Source organism: Mauremys reevesii, linkage group 3 (assembly GCF_016161935.1).
Source record: "Mauremys reevesii isolate NIE-2019 linkage group 3, ASM1616193v1, whole genome shotgun sequence".
Classification (NCBI taxonomy): Eukaryota; Metazoa; Chordata; order Testudines; family Geoemydidae; genus Mauremys; species Mauremys reevesii.
This window is the reverse complement of record NC_052625.1, coordinates 178,230,765-178,258,195: the sequence shown is the minus strand read 5'-3', so window position 1 is coordinate 178,258,195 and position 27,431 is coordinate 178,230,765. Positions and strand designations below refer to the sequence as shown.

The 27,431-nt window shown below is 43.0% G+C and overlaps 2 protein-coding genes across 4 annotated transcripts in view; one reads left to right on the top strand and one right to left on the bottom strand.

Moving 5' to 3' along the window:
• The window catches only part of CPSF3 (cleavage and polyadenylation specific factor 3), a 56,268-nt gene extending 45,024 nt beyond the window's left edge, over nt 1-11,244 (bottom strand). The window contains exons 1-3 of one of the 2 annotated variants that reach the window (XM_039531026.1): nt 11,080-11,244; nt 2,214-2,277; nt 686-783 (exon numbers count right to left, since the gene is read on the bottom strand). In XM_039531026.1, coding sequence (XP_039386960.1) covers nt 686-783; nt 2,214-2,277; nt 11,080-11,150 — 233 coding nt within the window. In that variant the 5' untranslated portion in view covers nt 11,151-11,244. The remainder of the gene's footprint in view (nt 1-685; nt 784-2,213; nt 2,278-11,079) is intronic. The other variant, XM_039531025.1, reaches the window with a different exon arrangement.
• Nucleotides 11,245-11,264: 20 nt separating this feature from the next.
• On the top strand, nt 11,265-24,461 carry ITGB1BP1 (integrin subunit beta 1 binding protein 1). 2 transcript variants are annotated; one of them, XM_039531027.1, is made up of 8 exons: nt 11,265-11,408; nt 11,802-11,900; nt 15,314-15,415; nt 17,576-17,654; nt 19,422-19,558; nt 20,635-20,727; nt 22,629-22,778; nt 23,979-24,461. In XM_039531027.1, exons 3-8 carry the CDS (start codon nt 15,344-15,346, stop codon nt 24,048-24,050), a joined length of 603 nt encoding a protein of 200 aa, XP_039386961.1. In that variant the 5' UTR covers nt 11,265-11,408; nt 11,802-11,900; nt 15,314-15,343; the 3' UTR covers nt 24,051-24,461. The 2 variants fall into 2 exon arrangements, with proteins under 2 accessions (XP_039386961.1, XP_039386962.1); XM_039531028.1 differs by having other exon boundaries at nt 11,287-11,434.
• The last annotated feature ends 2,970 nt before the right edge of the window (nt 24,462-27,431 follow it).

The window sequence follows — 27,431 nt, the reverse complement described above, 5'->3', positions numbered from 1 at the left end:
TAAAAGGATTAATAATCTATAGAGAAGGGCACCCTAATATTAGTAGGGAGAGGAACTACAAATAAGGAAAAGAGACTGAAACCCCTAATGAACATGCATTAAGCATAGTGGTCTCAATATAACACATCATAAAAGCTGTATCCCGGCCTGTGTACCTGGGGAGATGCCAGAATGACAACCACTGATGATGGTGAGGGGAAAGATGAGGATGATAACTAACACTTTACGTTGTTTTGCAAGAGATGGTGTAAGCCTATGGATGCTCAGCTCATTTTGTATTATCTCTACCTGCTTTGCTGGGTTGGAGTGTTTGTGAAGTTACTAATTGTATTAATAAAACTATTATAAATATAGTGCGATTTCCTAAGTGTGAGTGTTGTAACTGTGCACGTCAAGGCTCCCAACTGAATACTAATTCTGATAATACTGGGTCTGATATTAGGACAAGCACCAGCCAAATTTCAGACTGCTAATTGGGGAAACTAAATCAATAATATAATCAATATGCAATCAACAGATTAGGCAACAGTTCACACTACACAAATATTGGGAACTACTGTCCTTTCATCACACCAATAGCGTCTGGATGACATCTGCCCCCAATCTTTCGCAAAAGTTGGAAGTTAACAAGGCTTAGAGCAAGAACTCAAAGCAAGCATTAATTCTTGTTCTAAATACAACTTACTGACTGATTAAGAGGAGATCAATCTCAGCAGGATCTATCAAGTCAATGTAAGGTAGGGCATCCATTCCTTCTAGGCCAGGGTGGATTCCACAATCAAGCTGAAAAGTGATGACAAACAATTAAAACTCCTACTAAAAACCTATAAAAATGAATAAGCACACACAAATTTATGGCAGTTACAAGTGAATGTCATGCGGGAAAAATTCATTTTGCTTATTCACAGTTTTTGACACATTGTGATATATTAGACTCCAAGCTAGACCTTAGGGCAGGGGTGGGCAAACTTTTTGGCCTGAGGGTCTGGGTACGGTAATTGTATGGCAGGCCATGAATGCTCACGAAATTGGGGGTTGGGGTGCGGGAGGGGGTGAGGGCTCTGGGGTGGGGCCAGAAATGAGGAGTTCAGGGTGTGGAAGGGGGCTCCAGACTAGGGCAGGGGGTTGGGTGTGGGGAGGGAGGGGGTGAGGGCTCCAACTGGGGGTGTGGGCTCTGTGGTGGGGCTGGGGCTGTAGGGAGGTGTTCTGGGATGGTACCGAGGGGCTCAGGGAGCAGGAAGGGGATCAGTGCTAGGGCAGGGGGTTGGGGTGCAGGCTCTGGGCAGTGCTTACCTCAAGCAGCTCCCGGAAGAAGTGGCATGTCCCCCCTCCGGCTCCTACGTGGAGGCGTAGCCAGGCAGTTCTGTGTGCTGCCCCGTCCTCAGGCGCTGCCCCTGTAGCTCCCACTGGCCAAAGTTCCTGGCCAATGGGAGCTGCGGGGGTGGGCGCTTGGGACAGGGGAAGCATGCAGAGTCCCCTGGCTGCCCCTATGTGTAGGTGCCGGAGCAGGGACATTCTGCTGCTTCTGGGAGCAGCGTAGAGCCATGGCACGCACAGAGCGGGGCAAGCCCCAGACCCTGCTCCCTGGCAGGAGCTCGAGGGCTGGATTAAAATGTCTGAAGGGCCGGATGTGGCCCAAGGGCCGTAGTTTGCCCACCCCTGCTCTAGGGTAACTGTGTAGGTGACTTATCTTCAGTGGAAAACTGAATGCCTTTTGAGAGACTATTTTTCAGACCTGAGCCTTTGCATGTGCTATTCTGTACCTACACGACCCTCTAGCCACACTTTTCCAATAGTAACAGTTGACAGCATAGGTGAACAGCCTTTCACGTGTAGATTCCATCACCTGAGCACACAGGCATTAATGCTGGAAAAGTAAACAGAGCATCTGTGCATACACACACAACTGTGTGAACAAAGTAAAGGTTAGGCTCAGACACCACTGAAAACTAGATCGTGAGCATATCACCTACACTTATACATAAATAGATATCCAAATTTTCTCTCAGGATTTATACACATATTTTATTACTAAATTAAAATCTCATATAATACATCACATCCTCTAGGTAACGTTGCTCTTGGGAACCAGAGACTTTGCCTGTTTAGGGAAAGGCTGACATCCATACCAGACTTTTGTGAGGAACTTGGATTTAACAAACAATAGCTTTTTACAACAGACCCTCATAATTCAAGTATTTACAAATAATTACCATTATTTTTCTTCCTTTAAACTCCAGAATAATGCATGATCTTCCTACTTCTTGCCCAGCACCTCTGTGAAAGGAAATCCATGACAAAGTTAGCAAAAACAAAAAACCACCCACCGTATCTAAACACAGTTAACTACATCTCTGTTTTAAGTGCATTTAGATGCCTATGTGCAGAACTCATCATTCTAACAATCCGACTGTTTAACAATCCGACTGTTGAATGGCAGGCCACTCGCTATTTAAACTAACTGAACAGTGAAATTTCATTCAATGAAACTGAGATCCTGTCCATGACTAAAGCACAGAAAACCTAAATTTGGGAAAGGACTGGTATCTTTTCTCTAGGATGGCAAATGAATGCTTGTTGCAGACATGGGCTAAAGCAATCTAAATGCTTACAGCAAACTTACCCCTGAAATACTTTGATAACTTGAGGGTGCTTCCCATTTATAACAACTGTATCCTAGGTTGAATGAATTTAAGGTATCAGAGACTATTAGCCCAGCACAGAATTATTTCAGAGTTAACAGGAAATGCCCTCAGGTTATTATACTGATTTCTTTTATTAGACACAAAATTGTCAGCGAAAGGAGAAAAAACACAAAAAGCAAAACCAATTGTTAAACTACTGAAAGGTACACTGTTTTTAAATAATTAAGCTCTTTTTGCCTTTCCTTTCACCATCTCTTTTCCCCACTGCCATTCAGTTTCTTCCCTACAGATAAGTAAGGTGCTTGTCCTCAGTAATTGCAATAGGTTTTTATGTTAGGGAAGGAAAGATGGGATTCCCCAAATATAAAAAAGCCAATGAACACTCATATACATGGCCATTATTCTAGAAACAGGTGTCTCAGGGATCTGTACAAAAGAAAGGGGGTAAAAATCAGAAGGAAGGAGGAAAATGAATCAAGGGATTTAAACTATGTTTTAAAGCCACTTTCCCTTTCAGTGGAATGTCAGCCCTCATCTCCTTGCTTTTGGTGTGCTGTTCTTCCCCACACACACCCTTTAGATTCACATGTACAAGGAGATTTTCTGTTTCTGTCAGAAAAGTGAAGAACAGAGGTGGTATATTTGTTGATGACAAGCAACTTGAAAATTCTGAATAGGAAGCCAACCCAAAGACAGGGATTACAATAGCCCAAGTAGACTCACATGTTTTGCATACTCACAGCAAGGAAAATAAGAAAGAACTTGTGCAATTATGCAAATACCAGTACTCTGATTGGCTAATGGTTGTCAGTCAAAGATTTTCATACTGCATTGTACAAATCTCACACCCAAAACAAAATCTTGGCCTTAATATAGAGGTATCTGGCTAAAAATTAGTGGTCTGTGATATCCAGGCCATACTAAATGATCTCCTCTGGCCTTAAACTCTATGAAAACATAGTACAGGGAACTGCATAATTTGGGGGGAATTAAACATTAAGTATCCACAGCTATGAAGCCTCCCTGCATTCTGATGGGCTGAGACATTCCATTTCAGTACTGTATAATGTAACCTGTACTAATATATCAGCCCTTGACACAGGCTTACTCTAGTAAAGAGCAATTTAAAATTTTGAAATGCTTGATATTGTGGTAATAGGTGCCTTTGAAAATTCCAAGATAAAGGGCTCTCTGTGTTAGTAATACTTCCCCTTTTCCCACATAGCTACGATTTTACTTCCCTAAGGATGTGCAATGCTTTCAACTGTGAGAAAAAAGGACTGGGCTGAGAACATTTGTTTTGAAAGCTAACTCATTTCCAAAATATTTTTTTTCACCACACTGGCAAATACACACCCTTTAATCATTCATATACTTTGTTCTGATAAACGAGTACAGATAGTTTGGGTCATTTAGCAGTGGCATAACTTATCTACTCTCAAGTTCATCTTTGCAATTTGGTGGCATAGGTCAAGCCTCCAGAGCATACAAATTGATAGATGCCAAGTAAGAAGAGAGAAACTGATAAAGAAAGATCAAGCTTCTCAGAGGGTGATGCAACAAAGAGCGCAGCTCCTTATGCGCCACTAAATTCAGCACAATCATGCGAAAACAGTACTGTTGAGTCTGAACTTTTGATGAACTTAAACTTAACCCAGATTTGATGTCTCTGTCTGAAACTTTTAATCAAAGCTCTGACCTGCGAACTACTCATGACACCCCCCCTCCCCTTAAGTAGCCATCTCCCCTTTTGTCTTTTTAAATTTACATTTTAACCTGTTTTATCCTGTAGAATCTTGATTGATTATGCATGACCATTATGATCTGTTAATCACTTTGTTTACTTCTGTGTATAAATATTGATGCTCAACCCTAATAAACTTGCCACACTTACTCCGAAGCCTTTAAGCTAAGGCTAGTGTGAGCCCGTTGATCAACGAAGTGTTGTCTGGTCTCTGACAGATTGTGAGCCCCATACCAACTCCGCACGAACTCGGGTGCTGGAGAGGTGAGTAAGGACTTGCTTTTTACCTAACAGTACCATGTAGGAGTGGGGAACCTACCCTCTGCTCCTTCCCTACTGTTACTTCAGCCCAAACTCCCTTGCTACGAAAGGCCATTGAAGTTATGGTATTTTGCAGCTTTCAGCACTCAGTGCTGAGAGGCAGTTTTGAATTATCAAAGTTTTGAATTATTTATCTAACATTTTTTCTGTTTCTTCGTTTATTACTAAAGAAACTAAAATATCAGTATTAATGTCATCATTACAAATGGGGAGCCCAAACAAGTATACACTTGTTTCCTGATGTATCTAAAGTCATCCAGTTACACTCCTGTAGAAATCACTTCTCCAAAGGCAAGATTCAAAAAGGGATCTATATGGATAACAGGAGTACTCTATTTTGGAAGGGAGATCAAACCTCAGACTTCAGGGTTTAAGCCTCTTTCTAAGTGATCAGGGAAAGACCTAACATGTGGAGCAGATTATCCCAGATCTCTCTGCTGTACAGTTCTTACGCCTTCCTCTGACTGGCCTGCTGCTGGCCACTGTCAGAGACAGGACACTGGACTCAGTGAACCTTGGGTCTGTTCCACTGCAGTAATTCTTACGATTCTATGAGAAAGGTGTCACTGCTTTTCTTTTTTCCAGATTAGGGTAGGTTAACGTATTTGTACAATGCATTTTGTACAGAATATTTCTTGCATGACTGAGGGAGATTTGCTTTTAACTGCTCAATAGCCTCACCAGCTGCTTCAGATCCTTTGGTAGTTTCAGGAATTATAATTCTAAGTCAAAATATTTTTTTTTGTTAAATAAACTCATTACCCCTAGAACTCTATTCCCACATGACTTGTTTTGGATTCTTCTAAAGAAACTACCTTTTCTTTTCTAGCCTCACATGCCTTAGTATAACGTTTGCTGAAAGTCCGAGTTTTACTTCTTTCTTTTACCAATAATTAGCAGCTACCTGTATCTTCTGTCCTCTGAAATAAACAAAGTACCTTTCAGTGAGTGCGACTGAACAAAAGAGAGAGGGAAAGTGAAGTCATGTGATGTCTCTTAGCACCTGAGGGTTGTAATGGGAGCTCAGTGTGAATCCCTGACTCTTTGTTGAAACTCCAAGGGTGCCAACTGTGATAGTGTTTTGTGTGATGTGGATACCTATTCACGGGCAACTAGACTGAAACCACCAAACCTATTTCACACAGGCCAAGAAACAACCATCAGATGGTAACAGCTTCTGTTAAAGTTAAAAAGTTTGTAAATGTGTCCTGTTTAAATTTGTTTGCAGTCCTTTCAACTAGTTCACTTCCATTTAGGTCTTGTCTACACCAGTGGCTTGCAACCTTTCTAGGCTACTGTATCCCATTCAGAAGTCTGATTTGTTTTGCATACCGCCACGTTTCACCGCACTTAAAAACCACTTGCTTACAAAATCAGACATAAAAATACAAAAGTGTCACAGCACAGTACTACTGAAAAATTGCTTACATTCCCATTTTTTCCATATAGTTATAAAATAAATCAATTGGAATATAAATATTGTACTTACATTTCAGTGTATAATATATAGAGCAGTATAAACATTGCCTATCTGTATGAAATATTAGTTTGGACTGACTTCGATACTGCTTTTTATGTAGCCTGTTGTAAAACTAGGCAAATATCCAGATGAGTTGATGTATCAATTGGAAGACCTCTGACCCCGGGGTTGACAACCACTGGTCTACATTACAGAGTTTTGTCAATGCAAGTTACGCGGACGTACCACCACTGCTGTAATTAAACCACTGTTGCATGTCCACACTATGTTCATTGTGTGGTGGAGTGCATCCACAATAGCAGCTCTTGCATCGACAGAAAACAGAGCACTGTAGGTAGCTATCCCACTGTGCAACTGGCCGCAGGGTGCTTTGGGACGGGTTTGCAATGTCTCATGGGGGCAGGTGCAGTGTCACATTATAAGGGGTTTCTCAATCCAATAGTTCCATGGGTATTCTACTAGATTACCAGCTGCTTTTCAACTGCCCTGGTAACCTGCAACCCAGCCATCTGTCAGAAAGCACAGTTCCTTCACCGCTGTTCAGTATTGTGCTGTGCTCTATGAACACAAGGCTATAAGAGCAGCCCAACCGGGGGGGGGGGAGGAGCTATTTGGCTAAGGGATGCTTTGAAGGAGCATATTAACACTAAACTACAGTAATGTGTGTTGCTGTAGTGTGTTGAGCCTGGCATTGTTTGTTTGCACTATCTATGAACCTTGCAATGATTGCTGTGTGTGCCCGAAAAGTAACACATTTTAAATCACTTTTTAAAGTAGCACTTGGTAATATGACCAAAATGACATTGCTGAACACTAACACAAGACCACAGCAGTGGGGGGGGGGGGGGAAGGGGAAGGGGGTGAGTGTGTGAGAGAGCGAGTGTGTGTGTGTGTGTGTGTGTGTTAGGGGAGTGTGTATGTGTGAGAGAGACAGACTCTGTGCTGGGGGAGAGTGAGCGTGTCTGCACGCTGTCGCTAAGGCTATGTCTACATTAAGCACCTTTTAGTGACACAGCTCTGCTGCTACAGTCGTTCCACTAAAAGGCGCACAGCGCAGCTGTTGTTTGTTGGCAGGAGATTGCTCTCCCACCGACAAAAAACTTCCACCCACAATGAGCGGCGGTAGCTTTGTTGGCAGTCGAGCTCTCCTGCGACAAAGTGCTGTTCACACCGGTGCTTTTCATTGGCAAAACTTTTGTCGTTCAGGGGTGTGGCTTTTTTACACTTCTGAACAACAAAAGTTTTGTTGTTCAGGTTCCAGTGACAAAGCCCAAGTTCAGACAGCAGCCAGAAGCAACCAGTCTTGAGGCAGAAGCTGGTGCACAGACAGCTGGTGTCCCCGTCTCCCCACCCCATAGAAGACCAGTACACAGGTGGGGGGAGGTGGACACCCCGACATCAGCCCGCACCTCCCTCCCTGACTCTGCACAGCACAGCAGTCTTTCCCCCGCTGCCCCCTGCAGCAGCCCTCGCTGCCTGCCACTGTGGTTCTAGTCCCAGGGAAAGCAGGATACTGCATTAATGTTTTGAGTCCATGACTCTCTCAGAGTTCTCCCACAGCTTCCTCTCCCCACAGACCAAGCAGATCCACCCCCACCCCTGTAGTCCAGGCAGGAGTGTGTTTGCTGCCGGAAGCCAGGATCCTCAGCTGGACAGTAGCTATGTGAGCTCTCCATGCTGAGGAATTTCAAAACTTCCTAGGACTTTGAAAGGAATGGGGTGCATGCATGTGCAGCTGGATGCAGGGCAGCGGAGTTCAAAACGGTGAGCAGAGTGGTCACGGTGAGCATTGTGGGATACCTCCTGGAGGCCAGCTACAGCAACATAACAAATGCAGTGTCTACACTGATGCTCTGTTGCACTAACTTTGCTGCAAAAAGCACTGCGCCTCTCGTCGAGGTGGTTTTATTTTGTTGACAAAGCAGGAGAGTTTTGTCAGCAGGAGCAGCATTACAGTGTATAGACCTCCGCTGTTTTGTCGACCAAAGCTGCCTTTTGCCAACAAAACTTTGTAGTGTAAACAAGATCTTGGAGTGTATATATACATAGTTGGTGTTGAACTGCCGATCTACAAATGTTCTGGCACTGCTCACAGCAAAATGTAGAAAGCAAGCAAGCACCCAGGGGTGGGGAATCCCAGTGTTGGGAGGGAGGGAAGGAAAAGAAAGAAAGCAAGAAAGAAAGCTGTGCTTTATGAAAGTTTAAAAAAAAACAACCCACAAAGGGCTATTTCAAAACTAATCCATACTTGAATCTTATTACAAATCCATTGCACAGACCCATTAAACTTAAGTGGACAAGAATCTCACCAAGCTGATATTGAAGCCTTTTCCTTTAGTTATATCATTTCTTTTTTTATTCTCATATTTAATTTTATAACATATTGAAAACATTTTATGGAGCATCATAAAAAATATTATACTGACTAAATTATATGCAGGGGATGGCTTCTAAGTCTAAGCAACCAGTGCAAAACACTTAGGACTCCTTGCCACCAGTTTAAAATCCTGACACAAGTCTTTTATCTGAAACAGAAAGGATGCAATGCTAGGAAGACAATGGCACCTGGAGGTGCAGGAGTCTCCAAGGGAGCACTCAGGATCAGCCCCAAAGTGAATCCCACACAAGTTCATAGACTCAGACCATAAGGGACCATCATGATCAGAAGTTAGTGTGTGGGCTTTTTACAGGAGACCTTAAAAACAGTGGTGCTGTCTACACTACATGGACTTTAAAAAGAGTCATGGATTCTTTAAATGTGTGTCTGATACAACAGTCTTACTTACCTCAATCTCTCTTTTCCCCACCCTGCAACTGCTGGATGGCATGCTGTTTGCTTAGCTGCTGCCCTCACACACCAGTAATGGTTAAGACTATGTTTTAGTCATGGGTATTTTTAGTAAAAGTCATGGATAGATCACATGACCTGTCCATAATTTTTACTATATACCCCTGACTAGAACTTGGGGGGTGGGGGGGTGGCTTGGACAGGAGGCCTTGGGAGTGCCACAGATGCTGGAGGAGCCACAGGTACTGGGGGCATGGCCTGCAGGTGCTCGGGGAACAGGACACAATGTGGGGGGGCGTGGGTGCTAGGGAGGGGGGCACAGCTAGGGAAGCACCGCGGGTGCTCAAGGTGGGGGACTCGCAGCCCAGGGGGTGCTGGGGCAGGCTCTCTACCCAGCTCCTAGCTCCACATGCTGCCTCCACTCTACCCCAAGCTCCAGTTCTGCCACTCATTGGCTGGGAACTGTGGCCAATGGGAGCTGCGGGGGTGGTGCCTGCAGGCGAAGGCAGCACATGGTGCTAGGAGCTGGGGGGAGGGAGGTTCCTATCCCCCTTCCAGGAGCTCCCCCCAGGTAAGAACCACCCCACACCCCAATCCCCAGCCCTGAGACACGCCCCCATCCAAACTCCTGCTGTGGGGAGGACAAGGGGACCCAAGACTGCCCCAGCAGCAGTCAGTGTGACATGCCCAGGGGCTGCCCGAGCTGCTGCACACATCTGCAGAATCTGTGACTTCCGTGACAAACATGAGGCCTTAGTGATGGTTACATTTCAGTGGATCTGTGGAGTGAAATACCTGGGAGTCTAAGTTATGAAGGAGACACTGACACTAACAGACCAGGTGTCAGCTCATGCCAGAGCCCCAAGCCAATTCACTTGTGTATTAATATAGATCAGAGCGATTTTGTTAAAGAATGTACCTGTTGTTTAAACTTCATGAAAGCTAATGGAATGTTATTTGCATTGTTTTCACTTAGCTATATCCTGTTATAATGTAGTAGCAATCATTTACACTGCGTATACTTCTGTAACTAAATAACCCACCAAACAAGAAAGAAGCCTTGTGGAATGCAAATGAAGAATTTTATCAGAAAAGTGTTAATTTCAAAGCAAGTGGCCATTGTGTGTGATGACTGGAGGTCAAAGACTCAAAATGCATTCCTTACTTTTTGTCATCAAAGGAAAAGCTCCTGGGGGTAGTGACCCTGTCAGCTTGTTTTCTGTGAGAAGAAGCTTTAAGTATGTATTCAAGGAAAGATCTCATTTCTCTGGACTGTTTGGACTCTTACAGGGAAGCATACCAGATGCAAAGCAGAGATCCCCAGAGACAATATGGGAACCCCTGAAAAGACTTTGTAAACTGGCAGTTTACTGCATCACTGCCACCATTTGGAATTACAAACTGTGACTCATCTGTTAATATATTTTACCTATTTTAACCTCTCAATAACTCTCATTTCCTTTTCTTATCTAATAAACCTTTAGTTAGTTTACTATAAAATGGGCTACCAAACTAGTCCTTTGTGTAAGGTCTAGGAAATTAACTGAGCTGGAGTAAATGACTGGTGTCTTGGGACTGGAAGTAACCTAAACGTGATGTGATGTTTGGTGTAAGTAACCATTTTATCACTAAGTCCCATTTGTCTGGGTAGCAAGATAGACTGGAGAGTTTAAGAGGAATGTCTGTGATGCTATAGTAAGACTGGTAGAGTGATCCAGGAGTTCACATTTGTCACTGGCTTGGTGAAAACTAATTACAGAACATACGGGGGCGGGGGGGGGGGTCTACCGTCTGCCCCATTTTCTGGGGGTCACTCCAGACAGAGCAGACACATTAACACGACATTAATGCTGTGCCACAAACTTAAGGTTTGCGACACCATGTTAGTGCAGGTGATGTTTGAAGAGACTCCAGTGCCCCAGCCTCCCGCTGTCCCCCAAGCGCCCCAGCTCCCTCCTGTCGCTGCCCCAGCCCCCACCCGCGCCCCAGCTCCCTCCTGCAGCTCCCCCTCCCCGCCAGCGCCCCAGCCCCCTGCTACTCCCCTCCGCTGCCCCCCGTCCCTCAGCAGCGCCCTGCTGCTCCGCCGCCCGCTGTCACTCACAGGGGCCGGATGAGCAGCTGGTCGCTCTCCTCGGCCGGGATCATGGCCTCGGCTTTTCTCTTCGCCGACATCCCGGAAAGGGAGGAGCGAGCGCAGAGAGGCCGAACAACCGGCGCCCCGGCGGATCCCTCGCCAGCACCCGGCCTCGACTTCCGGTCCGTCCGCAAACACCTTCCGCCCCCGGCTTCCGGGGAGCCGGGCCGCCTACCCTCCCCGTCACGGCGCCTGCGCGCGGGCGGGGGCTGCAGAGGCGCGTTCCCGGGGCAGCGAGTGTGGAGGAGCCGTGCTGGGTCCCGGGCGGAAGGCGAGTCCCGAGCCCAGCCCCTGCGGTGAGGCGCGCGTGCCCTGCCTGCCGGTGCGGCCCCATCCTCGTTCCGGGGGCGCCGGGTCCCGAGGCGGGATGGGGATATGGGGACTTCAGTGTTGGGAGGTGCCTGGGCTGGAGGGGTCCATGGCGGGGTGGGGCTGGGGGGATCCCTGTGCTGGGACGTGCCTGGGGTGGAGGGGTCCCTGTGTTGGGGCGTGTCTGGGGTGGAGGGGTCCATGGCAGGACGGGGGCGGGGTTGGGCCAGTGTTGGGGCGTGTCTGGGGTGGAGGGGTCCATGGCAGGACGGGGGATCCCAGTGTTGGGGCGTGTCTGGGGTGGAGGGGTCTGTGGCAGGATGGGGGTGTGGGGACCCCAGCCCTGGAGTGTGAGTTCTCCATCTTTCTTGTTTCTTAAGGACCCAATCTGGAGTCAGATACCTTGACGGTGAGCACCATGTAAATACCTAGACAGATAGAAGTGACCGAAGCCCCTGATAGGCTCTCAGGTGCACCAGGTAAGTGCTGTTTGTGCTGTTGATAAGCAGGGCCTGAGGTTTTGTCTCTTTGGGCCAAATTCCAGCCACTCATATCCAGATTTGGCAAAATTTGGTATGTTTGTTTATAATTTCGATGGGTAGTGTTGATGTTTATTGTAAGCATTTTAAAGATTTTTTTATCAATTAAAATTTTGCACAAATTTGTGTTTTAAGGTGTCCCCCATTTTTATTTAAATTTTCAAATTTGGGGGGAAAATATGGGGGGGGTGTCAGACTATGGAGTTGTCAGTCAGTAATTAATGACAGTAGACATTGAGATTCAGAAAGTTAAAGCTTTACAACCATTGATATAAATTGTCAGCATCACATGTCAAAATATACAACCTAAATATCCTTAAATCAAACTCTAATAAGTTATCAAGTAGCATTTGTTTTACTTTGTAAATTTCAGTTATTGATGGAAATAGTTTTTGTCCATTTGTGTGTGTGGGCATGGTGAAACTGACATTTATCAACATTTACCAATAAAAATCTAGTCTTTCTATGCCTACTCATATCCTTCACTGTGGCTATTAAAATATTATCAAATTGGGTTGGATGTGCCAAGAACTGAAATGGTGCATGAGGTGCAGAGCTTTCTCTTTTCTGAACACTATGGTTGTTCACTAAGTAAGGCCCCTTAAACTTATTCTTGTTTTCACTATAAATATATCTATTATCAAAGATCAGAGATTCAGTGACAGTGAATAAGAATATTGGAAACAAGTGGCTACATGTAAAAGAAAATCATAGTTAAGTTTAGTCTCCAGAAAACCTAACAAGTTAACCTCCTGTCTAAGGAAATTTATCTCACACAAAGTTCTTTCCACTGTTTTCAATCAAGCCTCATTGAGACCCCTCTTTCATGAAGTAAAATTCACTGTCCATTTACTTCCTAAGTGAAGGATGACAGGGTGTCTTCTTTGTCCCCCAAATATATTAGAGCAAACCTTCAATATGCACCTCAAGATAGGGTTCTTACCTCCTCTTTGCTTCTACCTGATACTTCAACGATAGAAAAGTTTTTACAGTCCTCATTAGCATTCAGTTCAAACTGGTGAGAAGAGATCTATTGTCAGTTATACAATAGTAAATTTATATATAAGCAGCCAGCTAGATAAACATTTTTTATCTAAGGCCAGATTTACACTAAAAAGTTAACCTTGCTCAGGGGTGTGAAAAATGCACATCTTTTAGCGATGTAGTTAAGCCAACCTAACACCTGGTGTAGACAGCGCTAGATTTACGGAAAAATTCGTCTCTTGATTTAGCTACTACCTCTGGTCTGTAGCGAGTGGCTACACTGAGGCCTGGTCTACACTGAAAAATTACATTGGCATAATGATGGCTCTCAGGAGTGTGAAAAATCCACACCCCTGAGTGGCATAGTTAAACTGTCATTAAGTCCCCATGGAGACAGCACTAGGTCAATGGAAGAGTTCATCCATCAATCTAGGTACAGCCTCTTGGGGAGGGGGACCACCTACACCTGTGGGAGAATCCCTTCAGTCACTGAAGTGCTAAGCAGCGCAGATGTAGCCTTTTAACTGTAGGCAGGCCATGAAGTGCTACAAGATGTGCATTTATAGCAGGGGTGGCCAAACTTACCCTCCAAATCGCAGATGACAATCTTCAGAAGTTCGAGACTTGGGGCTTCAGCCCCGTGGGAGGCATCTGCTGGGGCTGAGGGTTTCAGCCCCACTCCTGCTGAAGCCCCAAGATCCTCCTCCCTGCTGGGCTGAATCCCTACCGCCCCACCTCTCCGCAAGGCAGAGGTTCCCATCTCTCCACCTTCAATCTGGTAGGTGGAGAACAGGGGGCGGGGGGTCTCCATGAGCCACACTTTAACTGTAAAAGACCTGCATGTCGCTGGCAAGCCACAGTTTGGCCACCCCTGCACTATAGGGCTTGGGGGTAGATGTAGCCTGACAGAAAACCCATTTTTCACCGTTGCTGGTGGTCAGTCCCTAGCTATCTTGTAATTTTCAGTGTGTATACAGAACTCCTTATGTAGCATCCACACATGATTTTTACAATATAGATGACTGTTGTGACACCACCTTGTATGTGAGACTTCATGTGATGCTCCTTGGTGAACTAGAATATGTAAGCCAGACCCAGGAGTTCCTTGTAACCCCTCTGCATCCCTTCTTTGTCCTTTGCCAGTTGCCACTAAGAGCTTCCCGGGTCACAGACAATCATTCTAAACTTACAGTTCGAGCCTAGTGATTCAGTTAGTTACAATCACTAAAGGGCATGGACCTGTCATTTTTACTTGTGGTAAAGTGCCCTGTGCCCTTCACATGCTATATAAATGACGACACTCATGTGCTCACATTAGTAGGACTGCATCCAAGTTTTCACCTTTTTTAATTTTGTTGCTCACAAACAAAGTGCGGTACAGGCTCAAGATCAAATATACTGGGCTGTTTGTTTAGAGGACCATTGGGAAATCAAATGGGGTTGCCTAAGCTTACTTAATGAAACTTGCACCTAAACTTTATCTTCCCTGATGCTGATTTTATTGGCAAACTGATTTTGATCTCTCTCTCTCCTCTACTCTTGATGACTTTGGAGATGTCTAGTCCTCCTCATCTGCCTGTTATTGCTTGCAAGTTCCCTTAACTTACTACAGTAAAGCCTAATTATATAGCATGTGAAGTAGGCCATGTTTCTGGTTCACGTAATGTGATGCTCCTTCTTTGGGGCCTATAATAGGTTCAGAGAGTGCTTTTCCCTAATTCTGTCCAAAGAAACAAGGTTTAACAACCCTTTACAGTACAGTTAACTTTCCCTGCCTCCCAGATGAAGAGATGTAGTTGGTGTTAGGTCAAAGATGGACAACAGTTCTGCTTCATAAGTTCTCAGTCAGCCTCATGTCTCTTTATAAAGTAAGTCCTTTGGTTCTCAAGCCTCAGGAGAAGCTTAAGAGGTTGAATATGAGACTCTAATAATGAAGACTGCCTCTGATTTTATGCTGCTGTACGGCTTCGGGCAAATCACTTAACCTCTCTTCCTGAATTTCCATATCTATAAGAATAGAAAGGATTTTAACTATGCTACTTTACATGTTCTGTTAATTAGTTACCTCACAAGGCTGTTGTAAGAATCAATTTTCTAATGTGTGTAAAGTAGGAAAGTTAAAATCCTTCCTTTTCTTATAGATAGGGAAATTCAGGAAGAGAGGTTAAGTGATTTGCCCGAAGCCATACACAAGTGGCACAGTCATAAGAAATAGATTCATGCTCCCAGTCCCATCCTCAGAATCATTAGTCTAGTGGTCCCCCACCATTCTCCACTTTGCACACAAAGCCCACCATGTTTTCTGGCAGGGACTCCTCCTCTTAATGGTGTAATGTGACAGGTTTTATTTTTAATTCTCCTTCCTTTAGCATTTTCTTTGATCCAATTATGGTGAAAAAATGTTCAGAAAAGGGAAAAAACGACACAGCAGCAGCAGCTCCCAAAGCAGTGAAATCAGTACTAAAAGCAAGGTAAGCTGAATTGGGAGTATAGTATGTTTGTGGGACAGTTTCATTTGCTATGAACTAAGTTTGCAGAGAGCTTGGGAACTGGCACTCCTAGCGCTTCCAGTCTCCTTGACAGGTAGCCAGGTGTACAGGATTGTTTCTGATGGGATGGAGTCAAAAATCAAACCATCTCCGTGAAATGTTTTAATTTAAATAAATTGGCAAATTGACAAAAATGTTACATTTCTCTGACCAGCTCTAATCAGAAACCCTTACTGGAATTAAAGTGTTATCAGGTACAGGTTAAGGTATGTTATTCCTAAAGAACTCACCCTCTTCCCCCCCCCCTTTTTTTTCTGACTTTCAAGAGGGACGTTTATACTCCCTAACTGAAATTAATTCCTCCTATTCTTTAAAAGGAGAGAGACGCCAATGTAGAAGCATTACTGTTTCAGAACTAGAATGCAGCTGCATAAAGACAAATCAGTGTTTTAATTAGAGATGACAGGTCAGTCAGCTGACTGATACAGTATTTATACATGTTGAACTTATGTTGCCCTTTTAATAATAATTGTAAATTTGGGCAATAGATTAAATTATCAAAGTCTTAGGGAGATTTTCATTCTAAAGAAGAAAAGTCTTTTCGATTGTCAGAGTCCATCTGAATTTCTTTTATGGAATATTTGATCTTTTTTGACCAATAAATTAACATTCCAAGTCAAATGATGAATTAAGGGGATTTTAGGTTGTAAATCCCTCAGAGTTTGGACTGGGTCTTTATTTGTCATGTACAGCATCAAGCACACTGATGCTTAATAAGTAGCAAATGTTGATAGCTGACTGCCTTGCTGTGGCTGGTTTATTAGAGTCTTTATATGATCATGTTTGCAGAAATAAACATCTTGTTTGCTTTTTTTTTGTCTGTGAAATCACACAATATCAGAATTAGTTTTCGGTTGTAAGTAGCATGCTGTCCTTCCATCATACAAGCGTAAATCCCATTGATGTTGAGTTAGGAGTCTAGTTAGAGACTACTTTGACCATGAGAACACGAGAAAGGAGTTGAACATTACAAAAAGCAGTAAGGATATTTTTTTTGTACAAGTATTAGTTACTTAGGTTCAGAGGAGAGCCATGAGAATGACTAAGGATTGGAAAACATGTCATAGTGAAAGACTCAAGGAGCTCAGTCTGTTTATCTTAAAGAGAGAAAGTTAAGGGCTGATCTGATCACTGTTTGTACATTTTGTTTTTGTGAACAAAAATTTGATAATTGGGTCTTCAATCTAGTTGACCAAGATATAACAAGTTCCAGTGGCTGGAAGTTGAAGCTAGACAAAGCCAGACTGGGAAAAATGTACAAATTCTTAATAGTGAGGGTAATTAGCTATTGGAATAAATTTACCAGGATTGTAGATTTTCAAACACTGGAAGTTTTAAAATCAAGATTGGATATTTTTGTAAAGGAAACACTCTAGTTCAAACAGGAATTATTTGAGAGAATTTCCATAGTCTGTGTTACACAGGTGGTCATTTTAGATGATCGCAGTGGTTCCTTCTTGAAAGAGTCATAAATTATAAGGCCAGAACCTCTAAGCTAGCCGTTAAAAGTGAGAATGAGCTTGATTCTTTAGAACAAGCTAGCCAAATAAAAAAAAACTTCTCTTTATTTTATACAATATTTCTTTCCTATCTTAAAGCATAAGTCCTCCGATAGCTGGTGAATGATGACTTAAATCTTGTAGGGTTTCTGACGTGGTTGGCATTTTTTAATGTAAATCTCATTGCAAAAAGGTCATGTTAGTGAGAAACATGCACTTGTCAGTTTCCTAAAGGTTAAGCTATTCAGTGGACGTAACTTTTTAAAGTTCATTTTCTCTGCTTTCTTCCATCTCTCCTCTCCCTGTTTCAAAAACGTTTGAAAGCTTTTGAGAGACCCTTGTACAGTTTACATTGGTGTAAATAAGTCAGACTGATACTCTTTCAAGTTTTATTATACTAATCCTTTCGAGAAGTATGACTTTTTTGATCATGTTTCACTTGATCTAATTTCTTTTAAATAGCGCCAGACCATAGAAGTTAGAAGATTATAATGTAGTATGTAGGGGCAGAAAATCTGAAGATAAATTAACATTTTCAGTAATTAACTGGCATTTTTATATATTTTTTTTCCCCTATAACTAGTCTGTTGACTCCAGTCTTGGTGGACTTTCCAGATCTAGTACTGTGGCTAGTCTAGATACAGACTCCACTAAAAGTTCAGGTATGTAACCAGTGCTGAGACAGACTTGCTTGAAGATGGATTAATTTTATAAAATGTGGGATTGCGTGTAAGAGTTGGGAGAAAGGAAGAGGTGAGAAAATGTAAGTTCACACTGTGTGAATGATGCTTTACACACATACATATAGTCAGTTGAGGGCAAACCTATTAGATGGCCCACTTACTAGCACATGAGCTGCTGCAGTCTAGAGTAGAAAGTGATCTTTGGGACTAGAAATGCCAAGAAGGTATACAGAAGTTCAGAGGGAGGTGTAGCAGGACTGTGGAAGGCAAAGGAGGGGAAGGAAACAGGTGCAACGGTAGGGATCGGTTTGAAACAACAGGGTATTGTAGCAGAGCCTCGTGGTTCCTGCCTCTGTTCTGGTCCACAAACTATTCAGAGACCCTTGTGCTGGTCCAACACCTTGTGCAGTTTACAAATGGAGTCTCACCAGCTTCCTAACATATACAGCTCCTATAACAAGCAGAGGAAAGCAATCTCTCTCTCCCCTTACTGCCTGCTTCCCCCTTTCCATTTCCGTCCTGTGTAGGGTGACCAGATGTCCCGATTTTATAGGGACAGTCCTGATATTTGGGGCTTTGTCTTGTAAAGGTGCCTATTATCTCCCACTCCGTCCCGATTATTCACGCGTGCGGTCTGGTCACCCTAGTCCTGTGTCTATTTGTGGGCTCTGGCTAATGGCTTAATTATCCTTTCTGCCCTGCCCCCCAACACAAATTAGACACAGCTCTGTTCAGTCAACTCCATTTGGCCTCGCTTGATTGGAGCTGCTGTGACCAAAGTGCTGACTCAGCCTTTCTGGCCTAGCACTTGGTCACAGGGGTGTATGCTACATGGATGCGTTGTTGAGAGGAAAGAAGTTTCAGGCTTAGATCCTATGAGATCTAAGAGCATTTTCATAGACTTCCTGGGCTTTGAATAAAGCCCTCAGCCCAGAGAACTGGCTTCTCATTGTGATTCAGTGATTATGCATATCATGAAGAAAGTGGAAATACTTAGTGCTATAATGTGATGCTATAATACCAAAAAGAACATTCACCTCTCTGAAGGCAAAATAGTAATTCTGTGTCCAATGTGTTCCCCAGAGTCTGCATCTACATATGCCACAGTAAAAAGCTGGCTGTGTCCACACTGCAGTGTGTGACTATATCTATCTGTCAGTGAAAGGCTCTGGCAGAGAGAAGGCAGCAGGGAAAGGGTTCTGCAACTCCCTGCTGCCAGAGACTTTCACTGTAATTGGTTTCACTTTATAGTTCTTGTGTGTTCCAGCTAAATGCTCCACTCTCGGGTCTCAACATGGCTGGGGGATGTATAAATCCAAACAAAAATTCTTGTTTTGTAAGCTATGGTTAGCTCTTGTACATTTAAAAAAAAATCTTGGGTTTAAGTTGCCCAACTTTTCTGTTAGAGTAGACCATACTTTACAATAGACTGATGTCATCATATTTCTCTGTACCAAAGACCGTTCTGTGGTAGCACACTAAAAAGAATCATCCCATCAAAAGTTAAGGAAAGATGAGGTTAGTATACTATGAACTAAACAACACAAGAGTGTTAGGTGTCTTTGCTACCCTTCTTGTTTCATAATTGTTTCAGTGGGGAGATCCAGTGTTTGAGCCAAGAGAGCAAAAGATTAGTCAAAATTCATAGATTAAAAAAGACCAAAGAGACTTTCCAGCGCCAAAGGAACAATAGACGTTACTGCTTAAGTAGAACAGTTATTTGACTTTACAGTTCTTTTGTTATAGGACAAAGCAACAGTAATTCAGATACCTGTGCAGAATTTAGAGTTAAATATGTTGGTGCCATTGAAAAATTGAAACTTGATGAGAGCAAGAGTCTGGAGGGACCATTGGACTTGATAAATTACATAGATGTGGCACAGGTAAGTCTTTATAATGAGAGACAAAATATATACAAATACATCAAAACATTTTAAACCAATGTTTCTTCCTACTGTGTATTTATCATATGATCAGATAGATGTCTTATTTCTGAAGTGCCTTAAACTGTACAAATACTTTACTGTATTAAAACATGTATCCTTCGTGCTGAGAGCTCAACTGCCGCAAAGCTACCTCCTGGTTAGTAGTTGAAGGGTATACTTCAGAAAAACAAATTGCTACTGCAGGAAGCAGTGTTGTTGACGCAGAAGCCCGAGGCATGATTGAACAAATATCGTCAGGGGTTTGCTGGTGGCAGAAAGCTTCAGTTCCAGAGAGTCTGTCTAGCCCTTGTGGCAGTATCCATGAAAGAAGACTAATTATGCCAACATTTCTCAACAAACAGGAAATTTTCAGTTGAGGAATAAAAGTGAGATCCTGACCACTCATGGCCATTTATAATTCCATTGTGTTAAGCTAGAATCTAGCTCACCTCAGAGCTGTGCTGATCTTTGTAGTGTCAAAAGGAATAAAAACAAAAAAGCTTTTATTAAAAAATGGCGAGGGTTCCTTTGCAAGCTCAATACTTGAATTCCTAAATGCCAGTTTGTATTATAGAAATTAGATATTGCAAGTATAGCATACCTGCTGGTAGCACTCATAGCCATATACAAAAGTGTTCCTAACGTTGCACAAGCATTGCCAATAGCAGCATCAGTGCACCAAGATGTAGCAACTATCAACATTCCTCTGCCTGCACTCTTTGTCCCTGAAACAGTACACTGCTAGTGTAGCTGGGCCATAGAACACACACAAAGGAAGAGACTGTAAGAAACCTCATTCTCCATAAAAAGTTCCCTTCCCAATCCTGAATAACGAAAAGAAACGCAGTGTTCCCCATCGTATCAAGGAGTGTTTAAAGAAGAAAACTGCTTTGTGAGGAACAGCCCCATTAATGGTAATATTCCAGTAGTTTGAGATAAAATTAGAACAGAGAAAATGCAGGTTTTGTAATGAATATCTTCATTATTTATGCTCTTCTCTGTACACTTAACACTTTTTTTGTTTCCCTCTTAAGCAAGACGGAAAGTTACCTTTTGTTCCAGCTGAAGAAGAGTTCATTATGGGAGTTTCTAAGTACGGTATTAAAGTCTCAACATCTGATCAGTATGTAAGTGTGTCTCTTCTTAAAGGGCTTTATGTGGTGGAAGTTGGATGGTGGGCAACTCTGGAATAGGCATTTATCAGTGCCCTGATGAGTTTGCAGTTAAAGGACACTGGATGACCCAGTAATTATTTTCCATTTCAAAACTTCTGATATTCTGATCTGAGTAAGACTCCAGTTTTTGTTTTTAACCTGAAACAGAGGGACAGGAGGTTCTTGCCTTTCTAGCAAAACTGCCTCAGATCTTCTCTTCAGAATGTAGTCTGTACTCTCCTCCTCGTGCATGGGTGACTTGGGGTTCTTGGCCCTCTAGCCAAAGCAAGAGTCTTCTCCTTCAGGGGCAAGTGAGAATCCCAAACAAAAAAAACAAAAGTCTTTCACCCTCCCTGGGTTTAGTAATTTTTATCCTGCTGGTGGTTCTCTTGCCACCCTCTGGTAAAAGTCTCTAACCAAGGCTGATCCAGCAGATTCAATATTTTCTGGATTATAAATTTGATTCCTTCCCCCTCCCGCCTTTCCCCCCCACTAGGGTCTGTCTTAGTCTTCACTGGATAAGGTGGGTATGGAAGGGGGGGATGGTCTTCCACCCTCATAAATCCCATCTTTCGGCCCTAAACAAGAGCACATGTCCACTCCAGGCTTCAAGCTAACACTGACTCTTCATTATCCTGGTGTTCCTTATGCTTGCTCTCTCCCCTCCTCTTGTTCTAGCCTTAGTCCCATCTGTACGAGGTCAGCTCTGTGAGTCCTTCTGCTCCATTCTAGTCTCTCTTGAAGCAGTTCCTCAGAAATGCCACAGCTAACCCCCTCCTTTTTATGACATCCATCTATCTAGTTTTGGGTCTTCCAACCCTTCTCTTAAACTCTGAATGGGAGGGTAACACCCTGTTTCCTATATATTCTTCCCATCTTCATTTCACATGCCCAAGCCATGTAAACCTGGATTCCCTCAGATTTTCTGTCATTGGTACCATCTTTATACTTCCCCTAATTTGTTCTGTCCAAACATGATCCACCCTGGCAACTCCAAGCCTTCATCTTCATATTTACATTTCCATTGTATATAAGATCTGCTCCTGTTTCTTCCTCAGTGCCCAGCATTCAGAGCCATACAAAAGCACAGGCCTAATTACCATCTTGTAGCTTTTACTTTTCAATTTGATAGGCATTCTCCTGTTGCAGATCACTCTGCTCACTTCTCTCTGTTTAGTCCATGCCTTTCCTGCTCTGTTTATAAGTTCATTGCTGAGTTCATCAATATCCTGTAGTATAAAACCTAGGTACTCTATACCTTTTGTAGTTCTGACCCCCTAGACATGTCTCTTGTCTTCCTCCAAGATATCTTCAAATCTGCAGACTGTAGGCTGTTTTATTTCTGCGGCTTTTATGCCATTTGTTTCAAGTATGCATCTAAAAACTATTCTAGTTTAATAGTCTGAGTCTAAAGCTTCATCATCATTTATAGCAACCAAAAATGTTCTTAGATATGTAAGAATGGGATAGATGGGGACATTTTCCCTGTCCTGAACAGCTTCCACTCTAACTAAAACAACAAACAGCAGAGGGATACAAGATATTTCTTCCCCTGCCCCCCGTCAAATTTGTGCATTGTATCTTGGTCCAGTGCTAAACTGCTACTACTTTGGTTATTTGTTGTTTTTAATCTTTACCTATTGCCCTCTTTGAAGATTCAAAATGCTATGGGGGTAATCTAAGGAAATGTTACCAGGGACAATGGGAGGGTTTGTCTTCTGTAAAGAAGTGCACAGAGTGAGAGAGTGAGCATTCCGTTCTAAAGACTACTAAGGATTTTGTGAGAGGCAACTTGCGTAGTAGTGAAAGTATGCAGAAAATTTCAGTGTCTGTGCACCATTTTAGAATAACTTTAATTTGCCATATGGTTGTAGGACGTTTTACATAGACATGCTCTGTATTTAATTGTGCGGATGGTCTGCTACGATGATGGTCTGGGAGCAGGAAAGAGTTTATTGGCTTTGAAGACGACAGATGCAAGTTATGAAGAATACAGTCTCTGGGTGTATCAGTGTAATAGTCTGGTAAGAATTCATGTTTATGGTTCTTAATTTAGGTACCAATATATTCTGGTGTCTAACTTCATTACTTTCAAGCTTCATGCTTAGAACATGGTATTTTTAACAGCACAGAAACCCAGTGGTAACATTCTGCACTGTTGTATGGGACAGCCCACCTGTAGCACCTCTTGCATAATCACAGCCTTCTCGCAGCTGAAGGGTTAACTGGTTTCACAGAGAATAAATGGCTCCACATTTAAGGGGGGGAAATCATAAGATGTACTGGATTAACTTTGTTTGAGAATCACTACCTTTACTGCTCTAAAATTACAAAGGTATCATATGACCAGCCTTTTCCTTAGTTCTTTAGGTAGTATCCCTTGGAATATGCTATTCTCCCATCCTGATGGCTAATAGTTGTACTTCCTAAAAAATAAGTAAAAAAGGATGTACCGGCAACAAAGGGAGTTGTGCCCAGTTGTCTTCAACTGGTAAAACGTTGACTATAACATGAGAAACTTCTAGGCAAAAACCTATTTAAATCAGGGAAGCAATTATATTGTAGCAGATGATGCCCAATCTGCTGTGCTACTACGCCTGACCACCGGTAAAGATAGTGGTTAGAGAGCGCTCCACTTTGTACATGCAAATACAACAGCCTCTTTCCCTCTTCATGTTTGCTCTGTTCCTCCAGCAGGGCTATCGTATCAGTGGCACTATGCATTCAGTGCAGTGCATTCATTACCATTGGAGGAGCTGATCGCCTCCTGTGGTATATTAAGGAAAGCAGCAGATGAGAGAGTGCCAGAGCATCATGGTAGCATATGCTTTCTAGTCTCCATGCTACCAACTCTTCAGATGGTTTGGCAAAGGCATAAGGAAGCAAGTGGAGTAACTTTAGGATGCTGGTTACACCCTGTAAACATGGATAATACAAGACTAAAAATTGTCTTTTTTTCACACCTAAGTTAATTTAAAACAGATGTCTGCAGGCATAATTGCAAACAATAGAATTTAACACACAGCTCTCCTGTTTCAGTCTATATAAGCGCTGAAAAAATTATGTAGATCATGTTCTGCTTGAAGTTTAACAGATGATGTATTTCAGCAAAAACTCCCATGTAATAGCCAGAGCACTTAAGTAAATGCTAGTGAAAATATAACTGTCAATACATTATGCTTTTGAGCACGATTAACTGATTTTTATGGTGTTACACAACGCAGGAACAAGCACAAGCTATTTGCAAAGTGTTATCAACAGCCTTTGACTCAGTTTTAACATCAGAGAAGTCTTGAATTTCTGCAGCTGTGTGTCATGGTACAGTATAAGAACCCTTCATGCTGGAAGGAAGTACTGCTCCCCTTTGTGACTATAGGCACTGAGCAAGCATTTCAGAATGGAATGGGGTGAGCCTTTAACTGCGTGAAGAAGGATCATTAACACTGTGCAAAAGGAGAACAATAGAACTTTGTAAATAGGACAGAAGTTATTTTGATATTTACCCTGGTAACAATTGGAAACCCACAGCCCAACCAAGACTTGCCTGAAGAAGTCATTGCAGAGTATCGCTGATTTTACATTTCAATTCATATAAAACCATGAACAGTTAATTTTATACTGCACATGAAGTTTGTACCAAATAGTGTTTTGTACATGAATGTAAATATTGCAGGACTGCAAAATAAAAGTTGGACACTTTCCTCAAATACTGTTTATGAAACTGTCAAAGTATTGAGGGCATCTTTGTTTACATAGCATAGGTGAGAACACACAACAGCAGTAGTCAAATGGGAATGTGCAAATGCTTATGATACTTGACTTATCTGCATATAGACTCATAGACTTTAAGGTCAGAAGGAACCATTATGATCATCTAGTCTGACCTCCTGCACAATGCATGCCACAGAATCTCACCCACCCACTCCTGTAACAAACCCCTAACCTATGAGTTATTGAAGTCCTCAAATTGTGGGTTGAAGACCTCCAGCAAGTGACCCATGCCCTGCTGCAGAGGAAGGCGAAAAACCTCCAGGGCCTCTGCCAATCTGCCCTGGAGGAAAATTCCTTCCCGACCCCAAATATGGCGATCAGTTAAACCCTGAGCATGTAGGCAAGACTCACCAGCCAGCACCCAGCAAAGAATTCTCTTTAGTAACTCAGATCCCATCCCATCACAGACCACTGGGCATACTTACCTGCTGATAATCAAAGATCAGTTGCCAAATTAATTGCCAAAATTAGGCTATCCCATCATACCATCCCCTCCATAAACTTATCAAGCTTAGTCTTAAAAACAGATATGTCTTTTGCCCCCACTACTCCCCTTGGAAAGCTGTTCCTATATCAGAGGTTGTATGTTGCTGTGGATTACACTGGGGACTTATTTCACGTTACAGTAAGTCTGCATGCCATCTTGATTTGTCATGTGGGGCTGTGTCAAAAGCATTACTTTCTCATAAGCAAATTAGAGAAATATAGTCTAGATGAAATTCCTGTAAAGTTGGTGCAAAACCATATTCAGAGTAGTTGTCTGTCAAACTGGGAGGCTGTGACGCAAAAGATTGAGATGCTCTAATCTGTTTTTAAGCACAGCACTGAAAACATTGCTTTGCCACCATTAACTGAAAATAAGGGAAAAACTGAAATCAAATTAACAGATTGGTAAAGAAAAATAAATAGGGTGGCAACAGTAGTTCTTAACATTAAGATGCATAAGTTAACAGTTGCATACATATTGAATAGATGAGCTAATTGTTTATAGTATAAAAGTTTGGTAATTTGGTGTGTGTAGAATGTTAGCACACAGCCAAGGAGAGGGAATTGGCCGTTTAAGCAGTTTGGTCTACCACTAGTATGTTGGTAGGCAGATGTGGACTGAGGTTAAGAAAAGGTCACTCCAATACTGCACGTAGGGGTCAGTCAGGCATGCTCAATCCAAAACTTGTGTGGGTCACCAGACCATAATACTAAAACTAGTTGTGTAACAGCTTTGATAGACTAATCACAACTGCTAAATCTGTCAAAGTATGAACCAAAGAGGGTTTAAAGGTGATTGGCAAATAGAGTATGCTAATAACAGGATTGGGAAACAAGCAATCTGAAAGGGTCTAATGCAGAGGTGGGTGAACTATGGTCTGAGGGCCACATCTGGCTGACCAGATGTTTTAATCCAGCCCTTGAGTTCCTGCCAGGAAGTGGGGCCTGGGGCTTGCCCCACTCTGGCACTCCAGCTGAGGAGTGGGGTCAGGGTCTTGTTCCACTCGGCACAGCTCCTGGAAGCAGCAGTACATCCCCCCCCTCTGGCTCCTATGTGTAGGGGCAGCCAGGGGACTCTGCGTGCTGTCCCCGGAGTTCCCATTGGCCAGGAACCACAGCCAATGGAGGCTTCAGGGGTGGTGCCTGCAGACAGGGCAGCATGCAGAGCCGCCTGGCGACACCTCCATGTAGGAGCCGGAGCGGGGACATGCTGCTGTTTCTGGGAGCCACTATCAACCTCTCATCCCTAGTCCCACCCCAGAGCCCACATCCCCAGCCGGAGGCCTCCTGCACCCCAACCCCCAACTGAATGAGCTTTTATGGCCCACCATACAATTTCCAGACCCAGATGTGGCCCTCAGGCCAAAAGGTTTCCTCACCCCTGGTCTAGTGGCTGGTAAAAATGAATAAAAGGCAGACAGTCAGCAGGCGAGAGTCAGTTGGTCGGTCTGTTGAGAATACTAGGAGCAGGAGAAGGAAGCAGAAGTAGCAGTAGCAGCAGCCGGGACGCTGGGACAGAGCAGAAAAGGATCCTGACAGAGCAGAGGAAGAGAAGACTACGGAGAGTAAGCATGCTACCTATAGTGTAAGATATAGAATAGAAATAGAATTAATGAGTCTGTCCATTATAATAAAGGTCTGTGTCATGAATGTTACATTGTTCTGTATGTATAAGGTTTAAGATTGCAGTCAGTAACTGCAAGCAACTTAAATCACTGCATGCAGAATGCAGCCGCTTAGTATTGCTCTCACTATATGTTTATGGTTTGGGTACTTTTAACCTGTGCTTAAGGGATTTAAGTTTGTTTTGATTTTTGTTTAGATCAATCTTCCCTGATTATTTAGTGTAACTAATTGTAAGAAAATACCTTGTTTTGAAAGCATATTGCCTGGGTGTCTGTCCAAGGGTAAAACAGATCTAGTCTTCTGGGGAATTTCCTGAAGAGCATAGGGAGATCCTTGGTAAACCCTGGCAATTCTACTAGGGCAGGCCCCTTCCTTTCACTTTGCAGGAACAGATTAATAGGTTAACGTGGGGAACCCAGAAGCCAGCAATAGGAGAGCTATTCTGGGATCCCAGAGTCTGTTCTTGGGGTAACAGGTGAACATAGTGGGGGATCTGTTCTGGGTCTCGTATTTTTCAACATTTCCATTAATGACTTTGATAAAGGAGTGGAGAGTGCTCAGAAAATTTGCAGATGACACACAAGCAAGGCAAGGTTGTAAGCACTTTGGAGGACAGGATTAGAATTCAAAATGACCTGGAGAACTGGCCTAACAAACATCAAAAAGATGAAATTCAATAAAAACCAGTGCAAAGTACTTCATTAGGAAGGACAAAATCAAATGCACACCTAGAAATCAGGGAATAATTGGGTAGGTAATAGTACCGCTGAAGAGGATTTGGAGGTTATAAAGAA